General features: G+C 48.6%; 1 protein-coding gene across 5 annotated transcripts; it reads right to left on the reverse strand.

Annotated features, from left to right (window-relative positions):
* On the reverse strand, positions 1-25,947 carry PMF1 (polyamine modulated factor 1). Of its 5 annotated transcripts, none has more exons than XM_055361970.2 (5): positions 25,658-25,947; positions 14,004-14,115; positions 5,977-6,077; positions 3,537-3,671; positions 1-489 (listed from the first exon to the last, which is right to left on the reverse strand). In XM_055361970.2, the coding sequence occupies exons 1-5, from the start codon at positions 25,816-25,818 to the stop codon at positions 450-452; spliced, it is 549 nt and encodes a 182-aa protein (XP_055217945.1). In that variant the 5' UTR covers positions 25,819-25,947; the 3' UTR covers positions 1-449. The 5 variants fall into 5 exon arrangements, with proteins under 5 accessions (XP_055217945.1, XP_004027001.1, XP_004027000.1 ...); XM_004026952.5 differs by lacking the exon at positions 14,004-14,115 and adding an exon at positions 7,280-7,385 and having other exon boundaries at positions 25,658-25,860; XM_004026951.5 differs by having other exon boundaries at positions 3,537-3,732; positions 25,658-25,855.
* Positions 25,948-25,976: the final 29 nt, after the last annotated feature.

The raw sequence follows: 25,976 nt of genomic DNA on the forward strand, positions 1-25,976 counted from the left end.
TGTAGTGAAGGAAGTTTATTTACGGATGTGGAGAGAACATGGTAAAGGCCCCTGGGCTGGCCAGCAAGGGGGCAATCAGTGGAGATTGAAAACAGATTCTCCAAGCCAGGCCCAGGGAAAAGGGCTGGGGAACCAGCAGGAGGGGGGCGGAGGGGCAGAGCTGACCTGAACCTAGAGAAGAGACAACATGGCCAAGAATTATCCAGGTAGAAGAAACAGAGGAATCTAAAGGGGGTGTATGTCCAACCCCAAGGGTGCCCCAAAGGCACAGTGGCAGTGAGGCTTGCTCTGGCCTAGTCCTCCAGCAAATTCCATCACTGCTGATGGACTGGGCACCATTTCAGCTGTTCTCAGAGGTAGTCCGCCCAGGCCAGGCATGCTGGACCACAGGCTCTTGACCTTGACTGCCCTCTGCTTCTGGGGCTGGCGGTCTCCTCACTCAGGCTCCCTCAGCACAGCAACCAGCTCCCTCTGTTCTCTGTGTAGAGCCTGAAATCAATGGGAGACAACAGACAAACTGGGATCTAAGAAAACCCAAATCCTTGCCCTCCACTGTCCCTGACTCCAGGCCTGGGGTTTCCCCCAGGACAATATGGATGGAGTCTGTGGCTAAGTCATGGGCCCTGCAGAGCATGTTAGGATGAAGGCACATCAGGAAGTCCCCCCCATTCGGCAAGTATTTATAGCAAGCTGGGTTCTGTGACCACCTAGGCTGGGCATCCCCAGAGCAGAGCCCATCTTCAGCAAGGGTCCCCAAAGTGGCCCTTCGATCCTCTGACCTCAACAGAGCTTTCCAGCGAGAAACTTTCTTGAATTAAGTACACTTTCAGTTGAGTTACAGACATGGAAATTGCCCACGTCAAACAACGTGAGGGTCTGTAGCTGGAATGGGTGGGGAATGGCTTTAAGAGCAGGGGACTTTGTTCCTCTTAGGATAGCACTGAATCTCAGAGCTGGTGAGGCCCTGGGATCATTATCTAGCCAATTTGGAAGCCAGGACCCAGAGACAGGAGTGACCCATGGCCTCATGGTGACTAAGTGGCGATGGTGGAGCAGCGCCTTGCCTGAGGAGTCAGCAGGGGGCCCTGGGAGTGCCCAAGACACAACTCGGAGCTGTGCTCTGCAAGATGGCACCAGGCTTGGGGGGGGCCTTTGTCACCACCACTTTCGCGCCTGCTGCCCAGTCCCCCAGGCCAGTCTGTGATGTGGGGAGAGCAGAGGGAGTGGGGACAGTAGGGAGCAGAGCGGCTGCCGGCCTTCCACTTGTCACTGCCTCCTGGCCGGGGCCCTTCCCAAGCTGCAGCAGGGCCTTCAGGCTGCAGCTAACTGGTATTGGGAAGAGAAGACCAGGGAGATCCAGGAGCCATAAATTTGGGGACCTGTATCCCTCAGGAATATGAGTGTTTGCCCCAGGAAGGGGGCTGTCAAGTGGCTATAAGTAGATGTACATTGGATACTGACATGAAGGATGGAGAGAGTTCGACAGAGATGCCGCCACTTGAGCCCTACTAGAAAGCTTCTCTTGGAAATGCACTTTGAGCCCATAGGAAAATCTGTCTCATTGTGGTGCAGCCAAGCTGCTACTGTGTCATCCAGCTTGATCATCATCTTCTCCTTTCTTCACCCAATGTGGCCCCAAGTGATGTCGGGCCACTTTCAAAAGTTAAGTTCGCCCTCAAAGGACACACAATTGTGGCATGGAGGATATGTGTTAGATGTGTGAAGGCTCTACAAGTCATTCTAATATACACATTATTTAAATATTGGGCAAAGGCAGATAGTCAAAATAATCCTGAGCACAAAGAACAAAGCTGGAGGCATCACAGTACCTGACTTCAAATTGTACAAGGCTATAGTAACCAAAACAGCATGGTACTGTTATAAGAACAGACACATAACCAATAGTATAACAGAATACAGACTCAGAAATAAATCCGTATACTTATGGCCAACTGATTGTCGACAAAGGTGTCAAGAACAAACAGTGGGTAATCTCAGCACTTTGGGAAGCTGTGGCAGGTGGATCACTTGAGGCCAGGAGTTCAAGACCAGCCTGGCCAACATGGTGAAACCCCGTCTCTACTAAAAATACAAAAATTAACCAGGTGTCACAGCAGGTACCTGTAATCCCAGCTACTCGGGAGGCTGAAGCAGGAGAATCACTTGAACCCAGGAGGCGGAGGTTGCAGTGAACCAAGATCATGCCACTGCACTCCAGCCTGGGCAACAGAGCAAGACTGTCTCAAAAACAAAGTTGAAATAGAACATTTCTGGGGCCAGGGCTCAAGTCTGTAATCCCAGCACGTTGTGAGGCTGAGGTGGGTGAATTGCTTGAGCCCAGGAGTTTGAGACCAGCCTGGCCAACGTGGTGAAACCCCACCTCTATTAAAAATACAAAATTTAGCTGGGTGTGGCAGCTCATGCCTGGAATCCCAGCTACTCAGGAGGCTGAGGCATGAGAATGGCTTGAACCTGGGAAGTGGAGGTTGCAGTGAGCTGAGATCGTGCCACTGCACTCCAGCCTGGGCAACAGAGTGAGACTCTGTCTAAAAAAAAAAAAAAAAAAAAAAGACAAAAAATAACATGCTGGTGAGGATGCAGAGAAAAGTTGATCTCATAAAGGTAAAGAGTAGAATGATAGTTAACAGAGGCTGGGGGAAAGGGTGGGGACTGAAGAGAGGTACTTTAATGGCATAAACATACAGTTAGGTAAAAGGTGTAAATTCTACTGTTCAACAGTAGTGTAAGGTAACTATAGTTAACAACAATGTACTCCATATTGCAAAGTGGCTAAGAAGAGCCTGGTGCAGTGATGAGCACATGTAATCCCAGCTATTCAGGAGGCTGAGACAGGAAGACTGCTTGAGGCCAGGAGTTCGAGACTGGCCTGGGCAGTATAGCGAGACCCCCATCTCAGAACAAAACCAAAACCAAAGTAGTTAGAAGAGAGGTCTTGAATTGCTCCCAACACATAGAAATGATAAATACTCAAAGTGATGAACACCTCAAATACCCTGACTTGATCACTGCACGTTCTATGCATGTAGCAAAATATCACATGTACTTCCTAAATATGTAAAATATGATGTATCAATTTTAAAAAATACTGTTTCATCCTCTGTTCTTGTTCTCTTCCCATCCCCCTACCATATACCGGGTTTAGAATATATATATCTATGTTGGGCAGCAGTCACATGGAGCAGTAGAACCACCACCAGGTTTTAACTCCAAATCTGATGTGGAGGCGCTGTTACCTTGGGTGACTCACCTGCCCTCTCTGGGTCTGGGTCCTCACCTGCTCCATCAGGGGAACACATGCCTGTGCCTGGTACTGGATCTGGGGGAGACTGTCTGCTGAGGCTGGCAGAGGCTACTGCACACGCCCAAGGAGAGGTAATTCATGACTGTTCCCCAGGGGGCAAGCTCTCCTACCCCCTGTGGGGGTCCCTTGTGTTGGAATGGAGGAAGCCACCAATTTGCGGATCTCAGAGGGCCCATTAGAGAAGGAAGAGGAAGAGGCAGGCTGGGACACTGACCTGCCAGGCCTGCTGCCGGGCCTGGACCTGTAGCTGCAGCTCCTCCACCTCCCTCCGCCCTGCCAGGACGGCATCTGCCAGCTGCTGGTTCTCGGCCTCCTGTTTCTGCACATGGCGCTGCAGGGTGTCCCGTTGCTGCAGGAAGTAGGGTGCCATAACACTGTGCAGATCCTTCTCTGGGATCCCGCTGGGGCGCCTGGAGGGCCACACGGGGCACAAGGAATGAGAGAGGCGGAAGGCCCTTGTGGAAGAGGGTTCGGCTTCCAAGCCCACACTCGGTGACATGCCCACCTTGTCCCAAGTTGGGCTGGCTTCCCAGGTCTCTCCCGTGGTCCCTCTCACCTCCCAAGACCTGTTCCTCGTAGGAATGCACACTTCCTTTCCCTGGGTTTCAATGCTTAGGGGCCCACCTCTCCCCCTTCTCACTTCAGCCCCTATCTTAGCCTTCCCGACCATACCCCACATTCCTCTCCTTTCCTCCACACACACTCCCCCATCCAGAACACTTCAGGGTGACTTTGTAGCCCCTGCCTCTGTCCTTGTGACCATGTGCCCGGCTGGTGCATCCAGTCCACCAGACTGTGAGCTTGAGAGGTTGGGGGTGGCTCCTGACAGAGGGCCCAGACTGTGGGAGGCCCCCATAAGTGTTGGCTGATCTGGGAAGATAAGGAAAGTCAAGTCTGAGGAGGCAAGATTACACAAGAGGTGGAAAGCACTGTGAATTCTTTAAAAATTCTTTTTCAGGCCAGGTGTGGTGGCTCACGCCTGTAATCCCAGCACTTTGGGAGGCCAAGGCAGGTGGATCACCTGAGGTCCGGTGTTTGGGACCAGCCCGGCCAACATGGTGAAACCCCATCTCTACTAAAAATACAAAAATTAGCCAGGTGTGGTGGCGGGCGCCTGTAATCCCAGCTACTCGGGAGGCTGAGGCAGGAGAATCGCTTGGACCCGGGAGGCTGAGGTTGCAGTGAGCTGAGATCGCACCACTGTACTCTAGCCTGGCCTGGACAAATGAGTGAGACTCCATTTCAAAAAAAAAAAAACATTCTTTTTCAGTTGTGAAACTTAATTCTCTTAAGTATTAAGGTCACAGAGCATTTTTAAAAATTGGAAATTACAAAAAAGATTTCTACTCCCTCTGGCCTAGGATTCTAAGGGAGGGAGGGTTGCAGGAGGCAGGGGCTCAGCTGCTGGGGTCTTGCTGGCCCCTGCTCTCCACGGCTCATCCCAGGCCCCACTTCTCCACCTTGCACTTAGTGTACCAGGTAGCCGGCTGCTGCTGAAATGTCAGCTCCAGGAGAGCAGATATTTGGTCTGTCTTGTTCACTGCTAAGTTTCTGGCATCTAAAACAGTATCGAGGCTGGGCGCGAGGGCTCACACCTTTAATCCCAGCACTTTGGGAGGCCGAGGCAGGAGGATCACCTGAGGTCAGGAGTTCAAGATCAGCCTGGCCAACATGGTGAAACCCCATCTCTACTAAAAATACAAAAATTAGCCAGGCATGGTGGTGGGTGCCTGTAATTCCAGCTACTCAAGAGGCTGAGGCAGGAGAATTGCTTGAACTCAGGAGGTGGAGGTTGCAATGAGCCAAGATCACACCACTGTACTCCAACCTGGGCAACAGAGCAAGACTCTGTCTTAAAAAAAATAGAAAAAAAACCCAATATCGATCATATAGTAGGTGCTCCCTAACCTGTTGAATGAACAAATGTATAAAAACCAGTTGCTCCACCAGCCTCATCTACACCCGTAAGATGTACATGGTGATTCCAAACCTCACGATTCTGCCTCCTCCCGCTCCCCCCACCCACCCTTTCTCCCACAGGACCAACAGACCCTAAAATGAGCTCCCTCAGGAAGGCTTCTTCAGTCTGGCCTCAAACTACTTCCCTCCCTAATCCCCTCAACAACATGGCTTACCTGGGGCTCTCCTCCCCTGAAGGGAACTATGCGGTACAACAGTTTTCGGTTACTGTTTGGTGTCTGTCTGCTCTACTTGTCCCTGTCAAAAGGTTCTCTCTCAGGGGCAACAAGCCCAGAGTCTCATGGATATGGTGGACACAGGGTCAGCCTTTTAAAAGTATTTTTTAGAGACAGGGTCTCACTATATTGCCCAGGCTGGTTCTGAACTCTTGAACTCCTGGTCTCAAGTGATCCTCCCACCTCAGCCCCCTGAATAACTGGGATTACAGGCATGAGTCACCACTCCCTGCTTGGGTCAGTCTTAAAGTCTCCTTCAAGAAGCTGAACTGTCCAGGCATTGTGGCTCAAGCTTGTAATCCCAGCACTTTGGGAGGTCAAGGTGGGAGGACAGCTTAAGGCCAGGAGTTTGTGACCAGCCTGGCCAACATAGTGAGACCCTGACTCTAGAAAAAAAAAAAAAAAAGCTTAATTGCTGCCTCTTTCCTGTGCCTTCTCACCTCCCCACCCCACTCTCACCAGGCTGGCTCTTTGCGGACTTTGCCTTCTTCCACAATTTTATCCAAGGCATTCAAGACAGCTTCTAGGTTCCCCTCCTCTTTGATGTCAGAGATTTCCTCCTGAAGAGAAAGGAGGAAAGAGCTGTAATGACATGAGATGAGCTCACGGCAAAAATATGCTAAACTGCTGACAGCACTTGGTAAGATTTTGGCTAATTTCTGTTCTAGGTCTTTATGCTTTCCCTAACATTCCAACTTTTCTACATGTGGCTTTTATAATTAAGAAAATAGGCTGGGCGTCGTGGTTCACGCCTGTAATCCCAGCACTTTGGGAGGGCCGAGGTGGGTGGATCACTTGAGACCAGGAGTTCGAGACCAGCCTGGTAACACGGTGAAACCCTGTCGCTACTAAAAAAAAAAAAATAATAATTAGCTGGGTGTGGTGGCACTCAGCTGTCATCCCAGCTACTCCGGAGGCTGAGGCACAAGAATCACTTGAACCTGGGAGGCGGAGGTTGTAGTGAACCGAGATTGCGCCACTGCACTATAGCCTGGGCAACAGAATGAGACTCTGCCTCAAAAAAGCAAACAAAAATAATCAAGGAAATAAAATATAAAGTGGGGAAAATGTTTTATTTATTTATTTTTATTTAAAAAATCTTTTTAGCTAGGCGTGGTGGTGCACGTCTACAGTCCCAGTGATTCTGGAATCTGAGGTAGGAGGATTGCTTGAGCCTAGGAGGCAGAGGCTACAGTGAGCTGAGATCACGCCACTGCACTCCAGCCTGAGTGACAGAGCCAGACCCTGTCTCAAAAAAAAAAAAAAAAGGAAGAAAAAAATTAAAATTTTAGGCCACTGTACCGGCCTAAAGTGGGAAATATTTAAAAAGAGCCTGTAGGCTGGTAGTTCATGTAATTCTAGCACTTTGGGAAGCCAAGGTGGGAGGATCGCTTGAGCCCAGAGTTTGAGGCTGCAGGGAGCTGTGATTATGCCGCTGTACTCAAGCCTGGGTGACAGAGCAAGATCCTGACTTAAAAAAAAAAAAAGACCCCATCAGCCTTTGCTGAGTTTGCATGGTCTAGAGAGCAGGCAACATAAAACACATAATCACAATACAGGACAGTGAGCAAAGGCTGCATCTAAGATACCCGCATCATTTGGAGGGGAGGGATGATGGATGCTGCAGCCTGCTGGGCACCCAGGACAGCTCTAGGGGCTGAGGAGACAGAGGTGTAGAGGGTGGGGCCACTGCCCTCAGGGGACTGACAATCTGGAGACAGAACCCAAGTCAACAGCACCTGCCAGGCTTCCCGCCACTCACCCGGATAGATGTCTGCAACTGAGCTATAAACTTGTCATAGATTCGCTGTGTCATCTCAGGCTGCAACTGGTAGAAGCGCTTATAGCAGTCAGTGAATCTCTGGTAGCTGGCGGGAAGGAGAGAAGCAAAGGTGGGGAGGGCCAAGCATGAGGCCGGCCATCAGCCTGCCTGGGCACCTCCGCTTCGCATTACAGGACTCTGAGCTCCGTCCACTTCATGGCCCTGGTTAAAGCCAGTGGATGCAAATCTCTCATCTAAGCACGAGTCACCGAGGATGGTTCAACCCCATCAATGCCCCATCAGCATCCTCACTCCTTCTTAGGAGAGCCCCAGGTGAGTTTAAGTGTTTATCTCTTGAAGATTACTCCTCACTCCTTCCACAGTTTCTAGCAAGCTCTCGGGTTAGGCTGATGGTGCTGGTCTGGGGACCACACTTTGAGAGCCTCTGGTCATTCCAGTGCCCTGAAGGACTTGGATTAGGACAGGGCATGTGACATCTGGGAAAGATTGGCTTACTCCTAAAAAGAGCCACATAGAAAGCAACTGATGCTCTCTCGGCAGGACATTACCATATCCAGGTGATGCTCTTTGGCAACCATGGGGGCCCTGGCCTGAGGGCAGAGTTTACACCAACCTGCAGCCACTCTACTTTGGGGCTTCTTGTTACATGAGGTAATATATTTCTCTTATTGTTGAAGCCTGATTTTCTTTCCTTTTTTTTTTCTTGAGGCAGTCTCGCTCTGTCACCCAGGCTGGAGTGCAGTGGCGTGATCTTGGTTCATTGCAACCTCCGCCTCCTGGGTTCAAGCGATTCTCCTACCTCAGCCTCCCGAGTAGCTGGGATTACAGGCACCCGCCACCACGCCTGGCTAATTTTTGTATTTTTAGTAGAGATGGGGTTTCACCATGTTGGCCAGGCTGGTCTTGAACTCCTAACCTCGGGTGATCCACCCGCCTCAGCCTCCCAAAGTGCTAGGATTACAGGTGTAATCCAGCCTGAAGCCTGATTTTCTACTTTTCTTTTTGAGACAGGATCTCATTCCATCACCGGGGCTGGAGTGCAGTGACACAATCAGAGCCCACTGCAACCTCCAACTCCAACTCCTGGGCTCAAGGGATCCTCTTGCCTCAGCCTCCTGAGTAGCTAGGACTACAGGTGCACACCATCATGACCAGCTAATTCTTTTTTTTTGAGACGGAGTCTTGCTCTGTCGCCCAGGCTGGAGTGAAGTGGCGCGATCTCGGCTCACTGCAAGCTCCGCCTCCCGCGTTCACACCATTCTCCTGCCTCAGCCTCCTGAGTAGCTGGGACTACAGGTGCCCACCACCACGCCCAGCTAATTTTTTTGTATTTTTAGTAGAGACGGGGGTTTCACCGTGTTAGCTAGGATGGTCTTGATCTCCTGACCTCGTGATCCGCCCATCTCGGCCTCCCAAAGTGCTGGCATTACAGGCATGAGCCACCGTGCCTGCCATGACCAGCTAATTCTTTTATTTTTATTTTTTTGTAGAGTCGCGGTCTCACTGTGTTGCCCAGACTCGTCTCAAAAAACTCCTGGGCTCAAGCAATCCTCCTGCCTCAGCCTCCCAAAGTGCTGGGAGTCTAGGGGTGAGCCATCATGCCCAGCCAAGCCTGATTTTAAATCAGGTCTCTGCCACTAGCAGCTGAGAGCTCCTCACTGATAAATCCTTTGCAGCTGGAAGTATTCAACGGTATCCAGTATATTCCCAATGGCTCATTCCTCTTGGACAGAGAAACTCAAGTTAAATGAACTCTTTTGGCTGTTTTTCTCCCTCCCCTTTGTTTCCTCCCTCTCCCTTGCCTGTGTCTCTCTGTCCGCTCTCTCAGGCCCTTCCCCTTCAACAAATATTCACTGAGTGTCTGCTATATGCTGATCACCCACCAGGAACTGGGTATTTGGGGTGGATAAGACTGACACGGCCCTCCCAGAGCTTCCAGTAGAGAAGGAGAGATGGCAGAAATGCAGAAACTCACATGCAAGTGATAATCATCTCTTGTAGAGAGTGGTTTAAAAGAAAAAGGCCAGAGTTATAGGGCTAACAGTGTATCAAGGATCTTCTTTAAATTGGGAGTGGGTGTGGTCAGAGGAAGCAGTGTTCGAGTGACTTGCAGAAAGCGCCTGAACCAAGGAAGATCTTCAAATACACAAAAGCTCACACTGATGCTGTACTGTAGGTCAGGATGCTCCTTGGCTGTGAGGATCAGGCTGGCGGGCCACTGGGTAAACAGGGCATTAGGGCCCTGATGCACAACACAAAGCCCCACCCCCAGCCAGGGAGTCACTGCTGGGTCCTCCCTTTCTCATGGCTCTTTAAGCCTCCTCACGAAACCCGCCCCCAAACAATGTTTTTGGAAACAGGTGAAGACTAAGAGCAGTGGTATACTGGAGCCAGCTCACAGTGGCCTGCAAGAGAGAACTGCCAAATTTCCAGGAACTCTGGGCCAAGTGTTAAACACAGCCATTATTTAAGAATTAAATTACATAAACTGACAATAAATTAACTTTAAAAGCAAAGGTCCTGGGCACAGTGGCTCATGCCTGTAATCTCAGCACTTTGGGAGGCAGAGACCAGTGGATCACCTAATGCTGGGAGTTCGGGACCAGCCTCACCAACATGGAGAAACCTCGTCTCTACTAAAAAATACAAAAAATTAGCCAGGCGTGGTGATGCACGCCTGTAATCCCAGCTACTCAGGAGGCTGAGGCAGGAGAATTGCTTGAACCCGGGAAGAAGAGGTTGCGGTGAGCTGAGATCATGCCATTGCACTCCAGCCTGGGCAACAAGAGCAACACTCCATCTCAAAAAAAAACAAAAACAAAACAAAGGTCCTAAAGAGTCCAAACATACCACTTCCTAATCATTCTACCACCTTTTACTCTGCTCTTGAGGTAATTTGTATATATTGTCTCTGTCTGGTGGAAATACTGGATCAAGGTAGCTGCTGCCCAGCTCTTCTCAACACTGTGTCTAGTGATGCCATGTTGGTAGCTTAGGAGTATCTACACCTTGGAAATTGGCAAACACTGCAAACTGGGGCTCTCTTTTCAGAGAGCTGGTTGTAAGCAACTACCAGTACACTTCTGGGTCAGAGTGGCGGTCTCTCACCCTCTCAGTGATACACATTCCATGTAAGTACACCTTGGAAGCTAAGCTTAGGTCCCTAAAAAACAATACTGTAGGCCGGGCGCGGTGGCTCATGCCTGTATTCCTAGCACTTTGGGAGGCCAAGGCGGGTGGATCATGAGGTCAGGAGATGGAGACCATCCTGGCTAACATGGTGAAACCTCATCTCTACTAAAAATACAAAAAATTAGCTGGGCGTGGTGGCACATGCCTGTAGTCCCAGCTACTCAGGAGGCTGAGGCAGGAGAATCACTTGAACCTGGGAGGCGGAGGTTGCAGTGAGCTGAGATCACGCCACTGCACTCCAGCCTGGACGACACAGCAAGACTCCGTCTCAAAAAACAAAACAAAAACAAAAACAATACTGTACACAGAATAGACGATGGGCATTCCTTCAACCCTCAGCAGACTCCCAGATATCTTGTTTTGCTGCTGGCCTGACTAGCCACGCAGTCTGTGGCTACCAGGAGGAACGTGGAGGAACACATGATGCTGACCAAGCAGGGCTGGAATTGAAACTGGGTAATTGTGGCTTAAAACAGGTTTGGCTTAGACATGGGAGATCCTGTTCCTCCACCCAGCCTACTCAGCAGGCGGAGGGTCTGAGCTGGATGCATCTCTCTTCAGCTCAGGCAGCTGACAGTGGATAGGGACCAGGGCAGGGGTGAAGCAAATTCTGACCACCAGCGCTGGCTGTGACCTGTTCTGAGGTCTCCTTTATGGTATGATAATTCAGTGAAAGTGAAGGACCACAGAAACACACACACTCATACACAGACACAAGATGAAATATATGCTAACAGGACAATGTGGCTTAACCAAGGAGAAAGGCAGCCAGACTGGTGCCAGTGTCAGTGAGTACAGGAAGAAGGTGATGTCTTTCTTGAGAGCCAATGCAGAATTGGGAATGTTTCGAATGCCCTTGTGGATTTTCTGAAAATATACTCAGGGAGAAGCAGGAAAGTGATACACTAAAAAAAAAAAAAAAAAATCGCCAGGTGCGGTGGCTCACGCCTGTAACCCCAGCACTTTGGGAGGCCAAGGCGGGCAGATCACCTGAGGTCAGGAGCAGATCACCTAAGGTCAGGAGTTCGAGACCAGCCTGACTAACATGATGAAACCCTATCTTTACTAAAAATACAAAAATTAGCTGGGTGTGGTAGCGCATGTCTGTAATCCCAGCTACTTCGGAGGCTGAGGCAGGAGAATCACTTGAACCCGGGAGGCAGAGGTTGCAGTGAGCTGAGATCATGCCATTGCACCCCAGTGTGGGCAACAAGAACGAAACTCCATCTCAAAAAAAAAAAAAAAAAATCATAGGTGCAGTGGCTCACGCCTGTAATCCCAGCATTTTGTGAGGCTGAGGCAGGAGGATCACTTGAGCCCAGGAGTTGGAGACCAGCCTGTGCAACACAGCAAGACCCTGTCTCAATAAAAAAAAATTTAAGGCCAGGCGCAGTGGCTCACACCTGTTATCCCAGCACTTTGGGAGGCTAAGGCAGGGGGATCACTTGAAGTCGGGAGTTCGAGACCAGCCTGACCAAATTGGAGAAACCCCATCTCTACTAAAAATATAAAAAATGAGCCAGGCATGGTAGTAGGCACCTGTAATCCCAGCTACTCAGGAGGCTGAGGCATGAGAATCGCTTGAACCCGGGAGGCGGAGATTGCGGTGAGCTGAAATCGCGCCACTATACTCCAGCCTGGGCGACAGAGCAAGACTCTGTCTCAAAAAAAATAAATAAATAAAATAAAATAAATTTTTTAAAAAATTAAAAGAAATTTTAAATCTTGGCTCACTGCAACCTCCGCCTCCTGGGTTCAAGCAATTCTCATGCCTCAGCCTCCCAGGTAGCTGGGATTACAGGTGCCTACCACCACGCCCAGCTAATTTTTGTATTTTTAGTAAAGACAGGGTTTCACCATGTTGGCCAGGCTGGTCTTGAACTCCCAATCTCAGGTGATCCACCCACCTCGGCCTTCCAAAGTGCTGGGATTACAGGCGTGAGCCATTGAGCCTGGCCAAAAAAAAATTTTTAATTCATGACCATTTGCCCCAAGTGTCAAATTTTATCTTTTTACGCAAATTATAATATCCTTGTGGACAAGGATGCCGTCTGCAATGCTGCTGGGATCTCCAGGGTGCCCACAGCCATGTCAGATGCACAGCAGCATGTAAGACGCTCTGTAGACTGGGTGACTGGGGCTAAGGTAAGGCCTGGGCTGCCCACCCTGGACCCCAGGATCCCAGGACCTGAAAAGCTTGGGAAGAGGAGTCCTCCCCCAGGAGCCTCCTCTGCAACCTCTCTGCCAAGGCCCCTCTTCACCCCATGACGGGATGGTCTCTTGGCCCTGGCTTCCAAGGGTACATAAGAGGTCACCCAGCTACCCAATGCATACTGGGTAACTTTACTGGTTCTCTGGACAGACTACCTGTCATTTTCCCTGGATTCAAATCCTATCTCTACCACTCATCAACTAGTGACCTCAGACAACTTCTTTACCTCTATAAACCTCAGTTTCCTCCTCTGTCAAATAAGGATAATAACTATCTAGGCCTCACAAAATTACTGTGCAGATTAAGTGAGGTAAAATATATAAAGTCCTCAGTACGGTGTCCAGCACATTGAAATGCTTCATGTTAGCTACAATTATTCTTACTAATCTCAAAATAACAGTCCTCACTGCCCTTCTGAAGTACAGAAGTCAGTAACTTGGCTCCCCAGAGCTGGGAAGTCTCCTCCCGGGTGGAAGGCAGGTGCTAGTGAATGAGGCTTGTGTGCAATTGCACATGCAGAAACCAACCCAGCAGGGGTAAGAACCAGCTGTCAGGATTTGTCCCCACTAGAGAGAAAAGGCCAAACTGTGGCCTCAAAAAGGCTAAATTTATCAGAAATGAAAGTAACTTTTAAAAACCACATTTACTGAGTTTCAAAACTGAGATGACTATATTAACTGATTTTAACCTGTTATTTTTTCTTGGGAGGCCAATGCAGGAGGATCACTTAGCCCAGGAGTTCGAGATCAGCCTGGGCAACATAGTGAGACCCTGTCTTCACAAAAAAATTTTTAAAATAAAAAAAAAAAAATTAACCAGGCACAGTGGCTCATACCTGTAATCCCAGTGCTTTGGGAGGCCGAAGTGGGGGGATCACTTGAGGTCAGGAGCTTGAGACCAGCCTGGCCAACATGGTGAAACCCCATCTCTACTAAAAATACAAAAATTAACCAGGTGTGGTAGTACATGCCTGTAATCTCAGCTACTTGGCAGGCTGAGGCAGAAGAATGGCTTGAACCCGGGAGGTGGAGGCTGTAGTGAGCAGAGATCGTGCTACTGCACTCCAGCCTGGGCAACAGAGTGAGACTTCACCTCAAAAAAATAACAAATAAATAAAAATATTTAAATAAATTTGACTTCAAAATATTTAAGCACAGAATCAGGCTCTGGTCATTTGTCAATCTGTTGGTTTACATATGCAGATAAATTGTGCAGGACAGCATGGAAAGATAAAAGAGGATAACACAATATCACGGTGTACACAGTGCTAACGGAGCCAAAAAAGGAGCCAGGACTTGCCTTCCTCCCCTGTGGTAACCTGCACGCCGCCCAACTGAAGGCCTGTTTCACAGACTGTCCACCAGAGGGCAGGCGGGAACCAGCACTTCCGTCCCAATGAAGGAGTGGAGAGCTGAGAACAAAACAAACAGGCTGAGAACAAAACAAACAGAAGCTGGGGATGCAAAGGCAGAAGAATGGTACAATGGACTTTGCCAACTGTGGGGAAAGGGTGGGAGGGGGGTGAGGGATAAAAGACTACATACTGGGTATAGTGTACACTGCTCGGGTGATGGGTGCACCAAGATCTCGGAAATCACCACTAAAGAACTTATCCATGTAACCAAACACCACCTGTTCCCCAAAAAACTACTAAAATTAAAAAAAAAAAAAAAAGCTGAGGACTGGAGTGACAGAAATTCTTGCTCTTCATCCCCTATTCACTCTACGGCTGTCCATTTCATTAAGAAATGTTTCTCATCAGGGCATGGTAGCTCATGCCTGTAATCTCAGTACTTTGGGAGGCTGAGGTGGGCGGATTACCTGAGGTCAGGAGTTCGAGACCAGCCTGGCCAATATGGCAAAACCTCCTCTCTACTAAAAATACAAAAATTAGCAGGGCGCAGTGGCAGGCGCCTGTAATCCCAGCTACTCGGGAGGCTGAGGCAGGAGAATCGCTTTAACCCGGGAGGCGGAGGTTGCAGTGAGCCAAGATGGCGCCATTGCACTCCAGCCTGGGCAACAGAGCAAGACTGACTCAAAAAGGAAAAAAAAAAAAAAAATTCTCCATTTGGTCTTTTTCTCTCTCCACTTTCTGATCCTGTGTACACTGGGAAGCCCCAGGACTGAGAAAGGGAGAGGAGGAAAGAGGGAAAGAAGAAAGAGATAAATGTTTCTTTTTTATTTTCATTTTTTTTTTGAGATGGAGTCTCACTCTGTCACCCAGGCTGGAGTGCAGTGGCGCGATCTCGGCTCACTACAAGCTCCGCCTCTGGGGTTCACACCATTCTCCTGCCTCAGCCTCCCAAGTAGCTGGGACTACAGGCGCCCGCCACCACACCCAGCTAATTGTTTGTATTTTTAGTAGAGACGGGGTTTCACCGTGGTCTCAGTCTCCTGACCTCATGATCCGCCCGCCTCGGCCTCCCAAAGTGCTGGGATTACAGGCGTGAGCCACTGCGCCTGGCCTGATAAATGTTTCTTAATGAAAATAAGAGGAAAGTCTCCAGGCCAGTGATTCAAGATGAATCGTTGTATTAAAAGGTTATCCTTTAAAAATTAGCCTTTCGACAGGTACAATTAGGATTCTGGTGTTGTACAGTAGAGTGACTGTGGTTAACCGTAAAATATTGCATATTGCCAAATAGCTAGAAGAGATGCTTTTGAAGGTTCTCACCACAAAGAAATGATAAATCTATGAGATGACATGCTAATTACCCTGATTGGATCATTATACAACATAGATATGTACTCTATAAATATGTACAATTACAATGTGTCAATTAAAAATAAATACTTAAAATTAATTCTAATTATATCTTTAGGTTATTTGGTCTCTTGGACTAATTTAGTCTTTTATTGTTTAGCTTCTTCCTTTGAAAACTGCTGGGAAAACTTCAAAAATCTGAAATTGGGATACTTTTCCTGAGAAAGATGGAAGAAACTTTGTGGTTTGATAAATATTAGCATGAAGATAAAAAATGCCATCAGGATAATTGTATTCATTTAATAGACACTTACTGAGCACCGACCAGGTACCAGGCCAAGCTTGGTGGTACAAACCCAAAGACGAAACAGTACAATTCCTGCCGTCAAAGGGACTGCAGATCAACCTTTGGGAAAATGGGTATGAGACAGCATGGGGCCTTAGCAGGGGCTCGGGGAAGGCTCCCTAGAGGAAGCAATGTCAGAGAGAGAAGCAGGAGCTGGCCACAGGACAGGAGAAGAGCAGCATGGAGTAAGTTCAGGCAGTGTAGCTGAAGGGGGTGTGTGTGTGTGTGTGTGTGTGCACGTGCACATATGTGCATGTGTGTGAAGATGCAGTAATAATAGGAAACTGAGGACTGATTAGTGCCAGGCCCTGTTCTATGTACTCTACATAACTCACTGAATCCTTACCATGATTCTATGAGGCGGGGTTCTATTATCATCACCCCCATTTTTCAGATGAGGAAGCTGAGGCAGAGGGAAGCTTGCCCAAGGTCACACAACCAGCATGTGATGGAGCCAGCTGGGACTCAATCCAGGCCATCTGGCCATGTTGGCTTCCATGCAGGGCCAGACACAGAGTCTGGAGTGTGGATGTATCATGACCGGAGGAGCTAGAAAAGAGACTGAAGCAGAGATGTGATATGAACAGATCTACACCTTAGGACATGCACTTGGCTGCTGTGTGAGGGTGGCTTCAGGAAGCACAGCTGAGACAACAGCAGCCTGGAGCGAGGCAAAAACAGTGGGGACAGAAAGAGGTGGATGGTCTGGAAACATACGGAGGGAAAGTATGAGCATGCCAGGCCTGGAGCCACACACCACAGTTTGATGACTCATGCCCACCCTTCAGAAACAAAACACCACCAGTAGCAGGCATCACCTGCATATTCAAAGAGGGTGAGATATTTCCAGGGCATTTATAGTCAGAATAGTTTATATATTAAACCACTCTTTTTCCTGTGATGAACTATTTCCTATGAACACCAACAGTCTTTGGCACTAGTTCATTACAAATGCAATTCGCTTTCTTTTCTTGGTCACTGCCAGACGTAGGCTTTAAGTCACTTTACACATCTTACCCTGTGCGGCATATCCCAGGCCAGAAGACTGGACCACAAGGACATCTCTAAGTATGGCATCTAAGAACTTAAGAACTGTCGCCATACACGGTGGCTCACGCCTGTAATCCCAGCACTTTGGGAGGCTGAGGCGGGCGGATCACCTGAGGTCAGGAGTTTGAGACCAGCCTGGCCAACATGGTGAAACCCCGTCTCTACTTAAAAGTCTGTATTCGGCTGGGAGCAGTGGCTCATGTCTGTAGTCCCAGAACTTTGGGAGGCCGAGGCAGGCAGATCACCTGAGGTCAGGAGTTTGAGACCAGCCTGATCAACATGGAGAAACCCCATCTCTACTAAAAATACAAAATTAGCCGGGCGTGGTGGCTCATGCCTGTAATCCTGGCTACTCAGGAGGCTGACACGGCAGAATCACTTGAACCTGGGAGGTGGGGGTTGCGGTAAGCTGAGATCGTGCCATTGCACTCCAGCCTGGGCAACAAGAGCGAAACTCCATCTCAAAAAGAAAAAAAAAAAAGTATGTATTCATATATGACACTTATTGAGCCTTTTCTCTGCAAACCAGCTGAGAGTAAGTTCCTATTTAATCAAATGAGGAGAAGGATGTTCTAGTGAGGAGAAGCAGCAGTGGGAAGACAAGGTGGCAGGGGGGCAGCACTTGGTGCAGAAGAGCTTCCGTACCCATGTGTGGTCTGCACTGGCACTCAGGTGTGCATGCGCTGTACTCCCACGGCCCTGACTTGGGGTTGGTGAGATGGGAAGGAATGGCCTTGTACACTGTGCTAAGGAGCTTGCATTCATTCTGGAAGCAACCCTGAACCAATTAAACATTTTAAGCAGGAGAAGGGGATCAAATCTGAGCTGTAGACTGGTGGGAGGACACAAGACTGAGGCTGGAGGGCCAGTTTGGAGGCAGGTGCAAGAGTCACAGTGAGAGACAGTCAGGGCCTGAACTCAGACAGTGTCAGCAAGGATGGAAAGGAGGAGTCGGAGGCGAGAGAGGCTGGAGCCAACAGGGGTGGGCAGTTGAATGGAAGTGAAAGTGATGGACAGGCCAATGAGGACTCTCAAATCTTTAGCCTAGAGAATGGATAGTGGTAATTCCTTCAACCAACTCAGGGATCACAGGAAAGGAAGAGGTGGAAGAGAAATCCTGTTCCCATGCTGAGCTGATGATTCTGTGGGACACCAAATGGAGATTTGTAGTAGTAGACTGTTGGAGTTAGAGGTCTGAAACTCAGGGGAGATATTGCTTGGGAATCCCCATTTATCTAAAACTATGTACTGAATGCCTCCCGTATACCAGGCACCGTGATGAGTAAAGAATAGAGAATGATGAACAAGACAGACAAGATACTGCCCTCAAGGACCTTAGGTTTTATGTAGGGGAGACTGACCACAAATAAGTAAACAAGCAGACAACAGAACAGCACACTGCAATATGTGCTATGAAGGAATAAATAACCGGTGTCTATCATGACAAATAACCAGGGGAGCAAGGCGGCCTTAGAGCGGGTCAGGGAAGAGATGGAGGAAGACCATTCTTGGCAGAGCAAACAGCGAGTGCAGATGCCAAGGCAGGAAAGCACTTGAAGTTCCAGGCAATGAGGAGGTCAGTATGAGTGAGTATGAGTGCAGCAGGGCACAAGAGGTAGCCCGGGCCTAGAAGCCCTGGTGAGGAGCAATGGACAGTCACCGAAGGCTTTCAGTAGCAGCGAGACATCAGATGGGAGGAGTGGGTGAAAGTAAGGAGAGGGCAACATTCACACGTTTAAAGGACAGGAGAAGAGGAGCCCGGGAAGGAGCAGCTAGTCAGGTAAAGGGGCAGAGAATGACGTCGGAAACCAAGGGAGAAATCTGAAGAACAGAGGAGTGGTTGACAATGTCAAAGCCTACAAGGAAAGCAAGTACATTAAATATTTTAAAAATATATATCCAGCTGGGCGTGGTGGCTCATGCCTGTAATCCCAGCACTTTGGGAGGCCGAGGCAGGTGGATTACCTGACGTTAGGAGTTCGAGATCAGCCTGGCTAACATGGTGAAACCCCATCTCTACTAAAAATACAAAAATTAGCTGGGCATGGTGGCGGGCACCTATAATCCCGGCTACTCAGGAGGCTGAGGAGAACTGCTTGAACCCAGGAGGTGGAGGTTGCCATGAGCCGAGATCACGCCACTGCACTCCAGTCTGGGCAACAAGAGTGAAACTCTGAAAAAAAATAAAATATATATACACACAAACACACACACACACATACATGTATATATCTCCAAAGTATTTAGCAACAAAGAGGTTATTAATTACGTTGAAATGGGTAGTTTTAAAGGAAGGGTGGCGGAATGCCCCAAGATGAGGAAAAACTGGAGACAGGCTGGGTGCAGTGGCTCACACCCGTAATCCCGGCCCTTTAGGAGGCTGAGGCGGGAGGATCACTTGATCCTAAAAGTTGGAGACCAGACTGGGCAATGTAGCAAGACCCCATTTCTACAAAAAATCTAAACAAAAATATTAAAAAATTGGCCAGGTGAGGTGGTGCATGCCTGTAGTCTCAGGCAGCTACTCAGGACGCTGAGGCAGGAAGATCACTTGCACCCAGGAGTTCAAGACCAGCATGGGCAGGCCAGGCATGGTGGCTCACGCCTGTAATCCCAGCACTTTGGGAGGCCGAGGCAGGTGGATCACAAGGTCAGGAGATCGAGACCATACTGGCTAACACAGTGAAACCCCGTCTCTGCTAAAAATAGAAAAAAATTAGCCGGGCATGGTGGCAGGTGCCTGTAGTCCCAGCTACCCGGGAGGCTGAGGCAGAAGAATGGCGTGAACCCAGGAGGTGGAGCTTGCAGTGAGCGGAGACAGCGCCACTGCACTCCAGCCTGGGCGACAGAGCCAGACTCCATCTCAAAAAAAAAAAAAAAAGACCAGCATGGGCAACATATCAAAACCCCATTTCTACAAAAAATACAAAAATTAGCTGGGTGTGGTAGTGTGTGCCTGTAGTCCCAGCTACTCGGGAAGCTGAGGTGAAAGGATCACCTAAGCCGGGGAGGCGGAGGTTGCAGTGAGCTGTGATCATGCCACTGCTCTCCGGTCTGGGCGACAGAGCATGACCCTGTCTCAAAGAGAAAAAAAAATTAGCCAAGTGTGGTGGTACACATCTGTAGTCCCAGCTACTTGGGAGGCTATGCTGGGAGGATCACTTGAGCCCAGGAGGTTGAGACTACAATGAGCCATGATTGTGCCACTGCACTCCAGCCTGGGCAACAGAGCAAAATCCTGTCTCTAAATAAATAAATAAAGAGAAAAGATGGGACTTGCTGGACCAAACATAAGGTTTCCTACAAGGGCCTGGTTTTAACAACCCACATGCACTGGCAGAGACAGGCAGATCGGTGGGGCAGGAGAGAGACTCAGGGACATAGTGGGCTAGGAGCTGGCCATTGGTAAGGGGGCTCCATCAAGCAATGGAGATGAGCTGTGTAGTTGATGGTATTTGGGAAAGTTAGAAAAATAAGCCTGGCTTGATACTATCACTTTATACCTTAATCCAGCCAGATTAAAGATTTAAAGAGTAAAACAATGAAACAGCTAACAGAAGAAAACACTGGATGTGACCTAGATGTGGGCATAGCCTTTATAAAAAAGACCCCAAGGTCTTTTTTGGTGCATGGTGGCTCACACCTGTAATCCCAGCACTTTGGGAGGCTGAGGCAGGCGAATCACCTGAGGTCAGGAGTTTGAGACCAGCCTGGCCAAAATGGTGAAACACCGGTCTCTACTAAAAATATAAAAATTAGCCAGGTGTGGTGGTGTGCACCTGTAGTCCCAGCTACTTGGGAGGCTGAGGCATGAGAATTGCTTGAACCTGGGAGGAGGCTGCAGTGAGCCAAGATCACACCACTGCACTCCAGCCTGGGTGACAGACCGAGACTCCGTCTCAAAAAATAATAATTAAAAAAAAAATAAAAAAATAAACAAGACCCCAAAAGCACAAATCATAAGGTGAAAAAAAATGAATGGAAGTAATTACATGAAAATTAGGATTAAAAAAAAAAACAGATTAGGAAATATCTGTTTTGCTGTTTTTGTTTTTGTTTTTGAGACGGAGTCTCGCTCTGTCACCCAGGCTGGAATGCAGTGGCGCAATCTCAGCTCACTGCAACCTCCACCTCCCAGGTTCAAGCAATTCTCCTGCCTCAGCCTCCCAAGTAGCTGGGACTACAGGTGCGCGCCACCATGCCCGGCTAATTTTTTTGTATTTTTAGTAGAGATGGGGTTTTACCATGTTGGCCAAGATGGTCTCAATCTCTTGACCTCGTGATCTGCCCGCCTCAGCCTCCCAAAGTGCTGGTGATTACAAGCATGAGCACTGCGCCTGGCCTATATCTGGCATTTTTTTAAATGGCTCTTTGAGTTAGTCAAGAGGCTGAGAAAAGGAGTCAGAGGATCCATGCAGCTCATGAAGGGTCTGCAGGCATAACTGCATTTCCCTTCTGTGTCATCCTCTTAAGGGAAAATGGAAACAGTTAAAATGTGTGCTGCTTTTTATTTAATTGAAGACTTCTGTTCCTCAAAGGACATCATCAACAAAGTTATCACCCAATAGATATTTCCTTCTATACTAGCAACTCTAGCAAATCAACAAGATAAAAAACCCATTTTTAAAAAAGGTCTGAAAATGAAAGGCTGGAGGAAATGAGCAGGCAGTTCTCAGAAGAGGAAGCCAAAATGACTAAGTACATGAAGAAATGCCCAAACCTGCCAGGAATCAGGGACACACAAATTAAAACAAGATACCGCTTTCACACCTGGCAGAATAACAAATATTAGAATGGTAAAAAACCCAGTGACGGTGAGAAGGTGGCAGACAAGAACAGCTTTTCTGGAAAGTAATCTGATGGAACAGAGGTAGGTGTAAACTCTAGGATCCAGTGATCCTTCTCCCAGTTATATGTCTCAGAGAAATTCTAGCACTAGCTCCTGTGGAAATGTACAAGGATATTCACCCTGGAATAATTTATGGATGAGGAGCTGATAGGAAATGGGTAAGTGGTGGATGCATATCAAGGACTGACAGGCAGCACTAAGAAGCTATGAACCATGTGCATGTGCACTTTTAGAGCATGGTTAGTTTTTTTTTTTTTTTTTTTTGAGTTGGAGACTCGCTCTGTTGCCCAGGCTGGAGTGCAGTGGCGCAATCTCAGCTCACTGCAACTTCCCCGCCTCCTGGGTTCAAGTGATTCTCCTGCCTCAGCCTCCCAAGTAGCTGAGATTACTGGTGGGCATCATGACACCCGGCTAATTTTTGTATTTTTAGTAGAGACGGGGTTTCACTGTGTTGGCCAGGCTGGTCTCAAATTCCTGACCTCAAGTGATCCATCCACCTCGGCCTCCCAAAGTGCTGGGATTACAAGCGTAAGACACCACACCTGGCCTGACATGGTTAGATCTTGAAAACAATGTTGTTGAGTAAAAAATGGCATATGTAGCACAATATCATTCATATAAATTTAAAACATACACAGACAAAAATATAACATATTTTACAAGGATACAGTCAAATGCCACTTCCTTAACCTCCTCCTCACCCTGACCCCTCTTCCCCATTGCTCTCTATTCCTTTACACTGATTTTATTTTATTTATTTTTTTGAGATAGAGTCTCACTCTGTTGCCCAGGCTAGAATGCAATGGTGGGATCTTGGCTCACTGAAACCTCTGCTTCCCAGGTTCAAGCGATTCTCCTGCTTCAGCCTCCCAAGTAGCCAGGATTACAGGCATGCGCCACTAGGCCCAGCTAATTTTTATATTTGTAGTAGAGATGGGGTTTCGCTACGTTGGCCAGGCTGGTCTCGAACTTCTGACCTCAAGTGATCCACCCGCCTCTGCCTCTCAAAGTGCTGGGATTACAGGTGTGAGCCACTGCGCCAGGCTCAATTTTATTTTTTTTTAATGGTACCAGAATGTCTACTCCAAGAAGATTGGAACCTTGTCCATCTTGATCACTGCCTTATCTCCAGCAACTAGAACCCTACTAGAACTAGAACAAATTTATTGACACTGTCAATGGTCAGTAAATATTTGTGTTATAAATAAGTGGCCAAGGCAGGCGGATCACCTGAGGTCAGGAGTTCAACACCAGCCTGGCCAACATGGCAAAACCCCACCTCTACTAAAAATACGAAAATTAGCTGGGCATGGTGGTGCCTGCCTGTAATCCCAGCCACTCGGGAGGCTGAGACAGGAGAATCGCTTGAACCCAAGAGGCAGGGGTTGCAGTGAGCCTAGATTGTGCCATTACACTCCAACGTGAGCAACAGAGCAAGACCCTGTCTCATAAATAAATAAATAAATAAATAAATGGGGCGGGCACTGTGGCTCATGCCTGTAATCCTAGCACTCTGGGAGGCTGAGGTGGGAGGATCACTTGAGCCTCAGAGCTTGAGATCAGCTTGGGCAACACAGCAAGACCTCATCTCTAAAAGAAATAAAAATAAATAAATAAATAAATGGGGGGACATATAACTAAGAGAAAGTGGGGACTATGGGAGGGGAGACAAGGGCAAGAATGAGTAGGGAAAAATAAATACAACAAGGGAGGGACCGTGCCAGGACATATGATGATGATGTGCCATGATTGGTTCATAAAAGTGATTACAAATTATTTTATCAAATTCATTATTATGGCAAACTAGGCCCTGCATGATAAGGCTGTTACCTGCCTCTCCAGCCTCATCTCATTTTACTCTGATCACTATGCTGTAGCCAAGAAGGTCTCTGCCAGTTCCCGGAATATCTGATCACCTCAGGGACTTTGCACAGGCTGTCCCCTTTTCCTATACACTCGTTCTGTAATTCTTCAAAAAGGTGGTTCCGCCTGGGTGCAGTGGCTCATGCCTGTAATCCCAGCACTTTGGGAGGCAGAGGTGAGTGGATCGCTTGAGCTCAGGAGTTCGAGACTAGCCTGGCCAACATGGTGAAACCCTGTCTCTACTAAAAAATACAAAAATTAGCTGGCCGTGGTAGCAGGCACCTGTAATCTCAACTACTCGGGAGGCTGAGGGAGGAGAATCACTTGAACCCGGCAGGTGGAGACTGCAGTGAGCCGAGATCGAGCCACTGCACTCCAGCCTGGGCAACAGAGCTAGATACTGCCTAAAAATAAATAAATAAATAAATAATAATAATAATAATAATAATAATCTGGTTCCTTCTCATCCTTCAAGTTCCCGCTGAAATGCCACCTCAGAATGGGCGCCCCAAGCATCCTATCTAGTGGTATCATTACCTGTTCATTATCTTTTTTTTTTTCTTTTTTAGAGGCAGGGTCTTGCTCTGTCACCTACGCTGGAGTGCAATGGGGCTGTTATAACTCACTGAAGCCTCAAACTTCCGGGCTCAAATGATCCTCCTGCCTCAGCCTCCCAAAGCACTGGGATTACAGGCATGAGTCACTGTTGACACATAATAATGGCCTTACGATAGGCCTTACCAGCCTATGTGATGATGTTGTTGGCGTCTCTACCCATTGAATGCAAGCTCCAAAAAGACAAGAGGCCTTGTCTGCCTCATGGTATCCCCAGCACCTGACACTCAAATATTTGATGAGTCATGAGTGAAGACAGATCATTAATTATGCGTAGGAAAGGTAAAGTGCTGAACCCAGGAGGAATGGACTGGGAACAGATGAGAGTCCTGATGAAGCCAAAGAACAGGGAAGTGGGGATAGAGAGGGCTAGAAGAGGAGAGGCTGTGGTCAGGGCACCGAACTCCTGGAAGCGTTTCAACACTGATGTGCTCGGGTGGTGGGATCATGGGCAAAACTCTCGAGTCATATAAATTATATAAAAGTGAAGGCCGGGCGCGGTGGCTCACGCCTGTAATCCTGGTACTTTGGGAGGCCGAGGTGGGTGGATCACGAGGTCAGGAGTTCCAGACCAGCCTGGCCAACATGGTGAAACCTCGTCTCTACTAGTAAAGATACAAAAAATTAGCCGGGTGTGGTAGTGTGCACCTGTAATCCCAGCTACTTGGGAGGCTGAGGCAGGGGAATCCTTTGAACCCGGGAGACGGAGGTTGCAATGAGCCAAGATCGCGCCACTGCTCCAGCCTGGGCGACAGGACGAGACTCCGTCTCAAAAAATAAAAATAAAAATAAATAAAATAAAAGTCGAGACAGGAAAAATGTTTCTTTTCATGGTAACACATTTAGTCCTGGCAATCTCCCAGTGAAGAAGATATTCTCATAATAGCTAACAAATCTTTCTATGTGTCAGGTCCTGTCCTAGGCGCCTTAGGTGTATTTACTCATTTAATTCTCAAAACGACCCTATGAGAAAGGTACTATTGCTGTCACTTGACTGACAAGAAGCCGACGAGGGAGAGGGGGCTTACGTCTTGCTCACATAGTGGTGGGCCGCGACTTAAACCCTGATCTGTAGCCGGGCGCGGTAGCCCGAGCCTGTAGTCCCGGCTACTTGGGAAGCTGGGGCGGGAAGATCGCTTGAGCCCAGGAGGTCGAGTCTGCAGTGATCACGCCACTGCACTCCAGCCTGGGCGACAACGCAAGGCCCTATCTCAAAGATAATAAAAAAATAAAAAACCCTGCTCTAATTTGCAAAGGCTCTATCTTTCCTCCCAACCACCTGAAATGTTAGTGAAAACGGGGCTTCCTGTAGGAAGGAGTAGCTAGCTATCCCGGTCCGCTACAGGTTATTAGTGCGTGAATACCCTGACTCCTAAGGCTCAGGATTTGACTGGGTCGCCTCGTCCGACTGCCCCGCCCCCAACGCGGACCCACGTGACCGCGCGCCAGCCTGCGGCCTTCCTGACCTCGCGGGATTTGAGCTTCGGTGCCAACAAACACTCCCACCGCGGCTGCCTCCACTTTACCTGCCGGCGGCGACCAGCTTCTGAAGAAAAGTGTCCACCATGGTGTCGAGGAGCTTCACCCTCGAAATGGTAGTGCCGGGTGGCACAGATTCCGGAGACGACCCTTCATGCCTTTTTTCCTCACAGCCGCTGCCTAGATTGGCGCTACTTGCTTCGGCCATGTTGAAGTTGAACCTCCAAATCTAACTGGCCCGGCCTCCCCGCCTGCCGGAGCTCCCGATTGGCCGCTCCCGCGAAGGGCGCCTCCGATTGGAAGCGGTAGAACGTCTATCACCGAGTAGGGCGGGGGCGGGGAAGTCATCGGAGGCTGAGGGTCGCG

The sequence above is a fragment of the Gorilla gorilla genome, chromosome 1, assembly GCF_029281585.2.
Source record: "Gorilla gorilla gorilla isolate KB3781 chromosome 1, NHGRI_mGorGor1-v2.1_pri, whole genome shotgun sequence".
Classification (NCBI taxonomy): domain Eukaryota; kingdom Metazoa; phylum Chordata; class Mammalia; order Primates; family Hominidae; genus Gorilla; species Gorilla gorilla.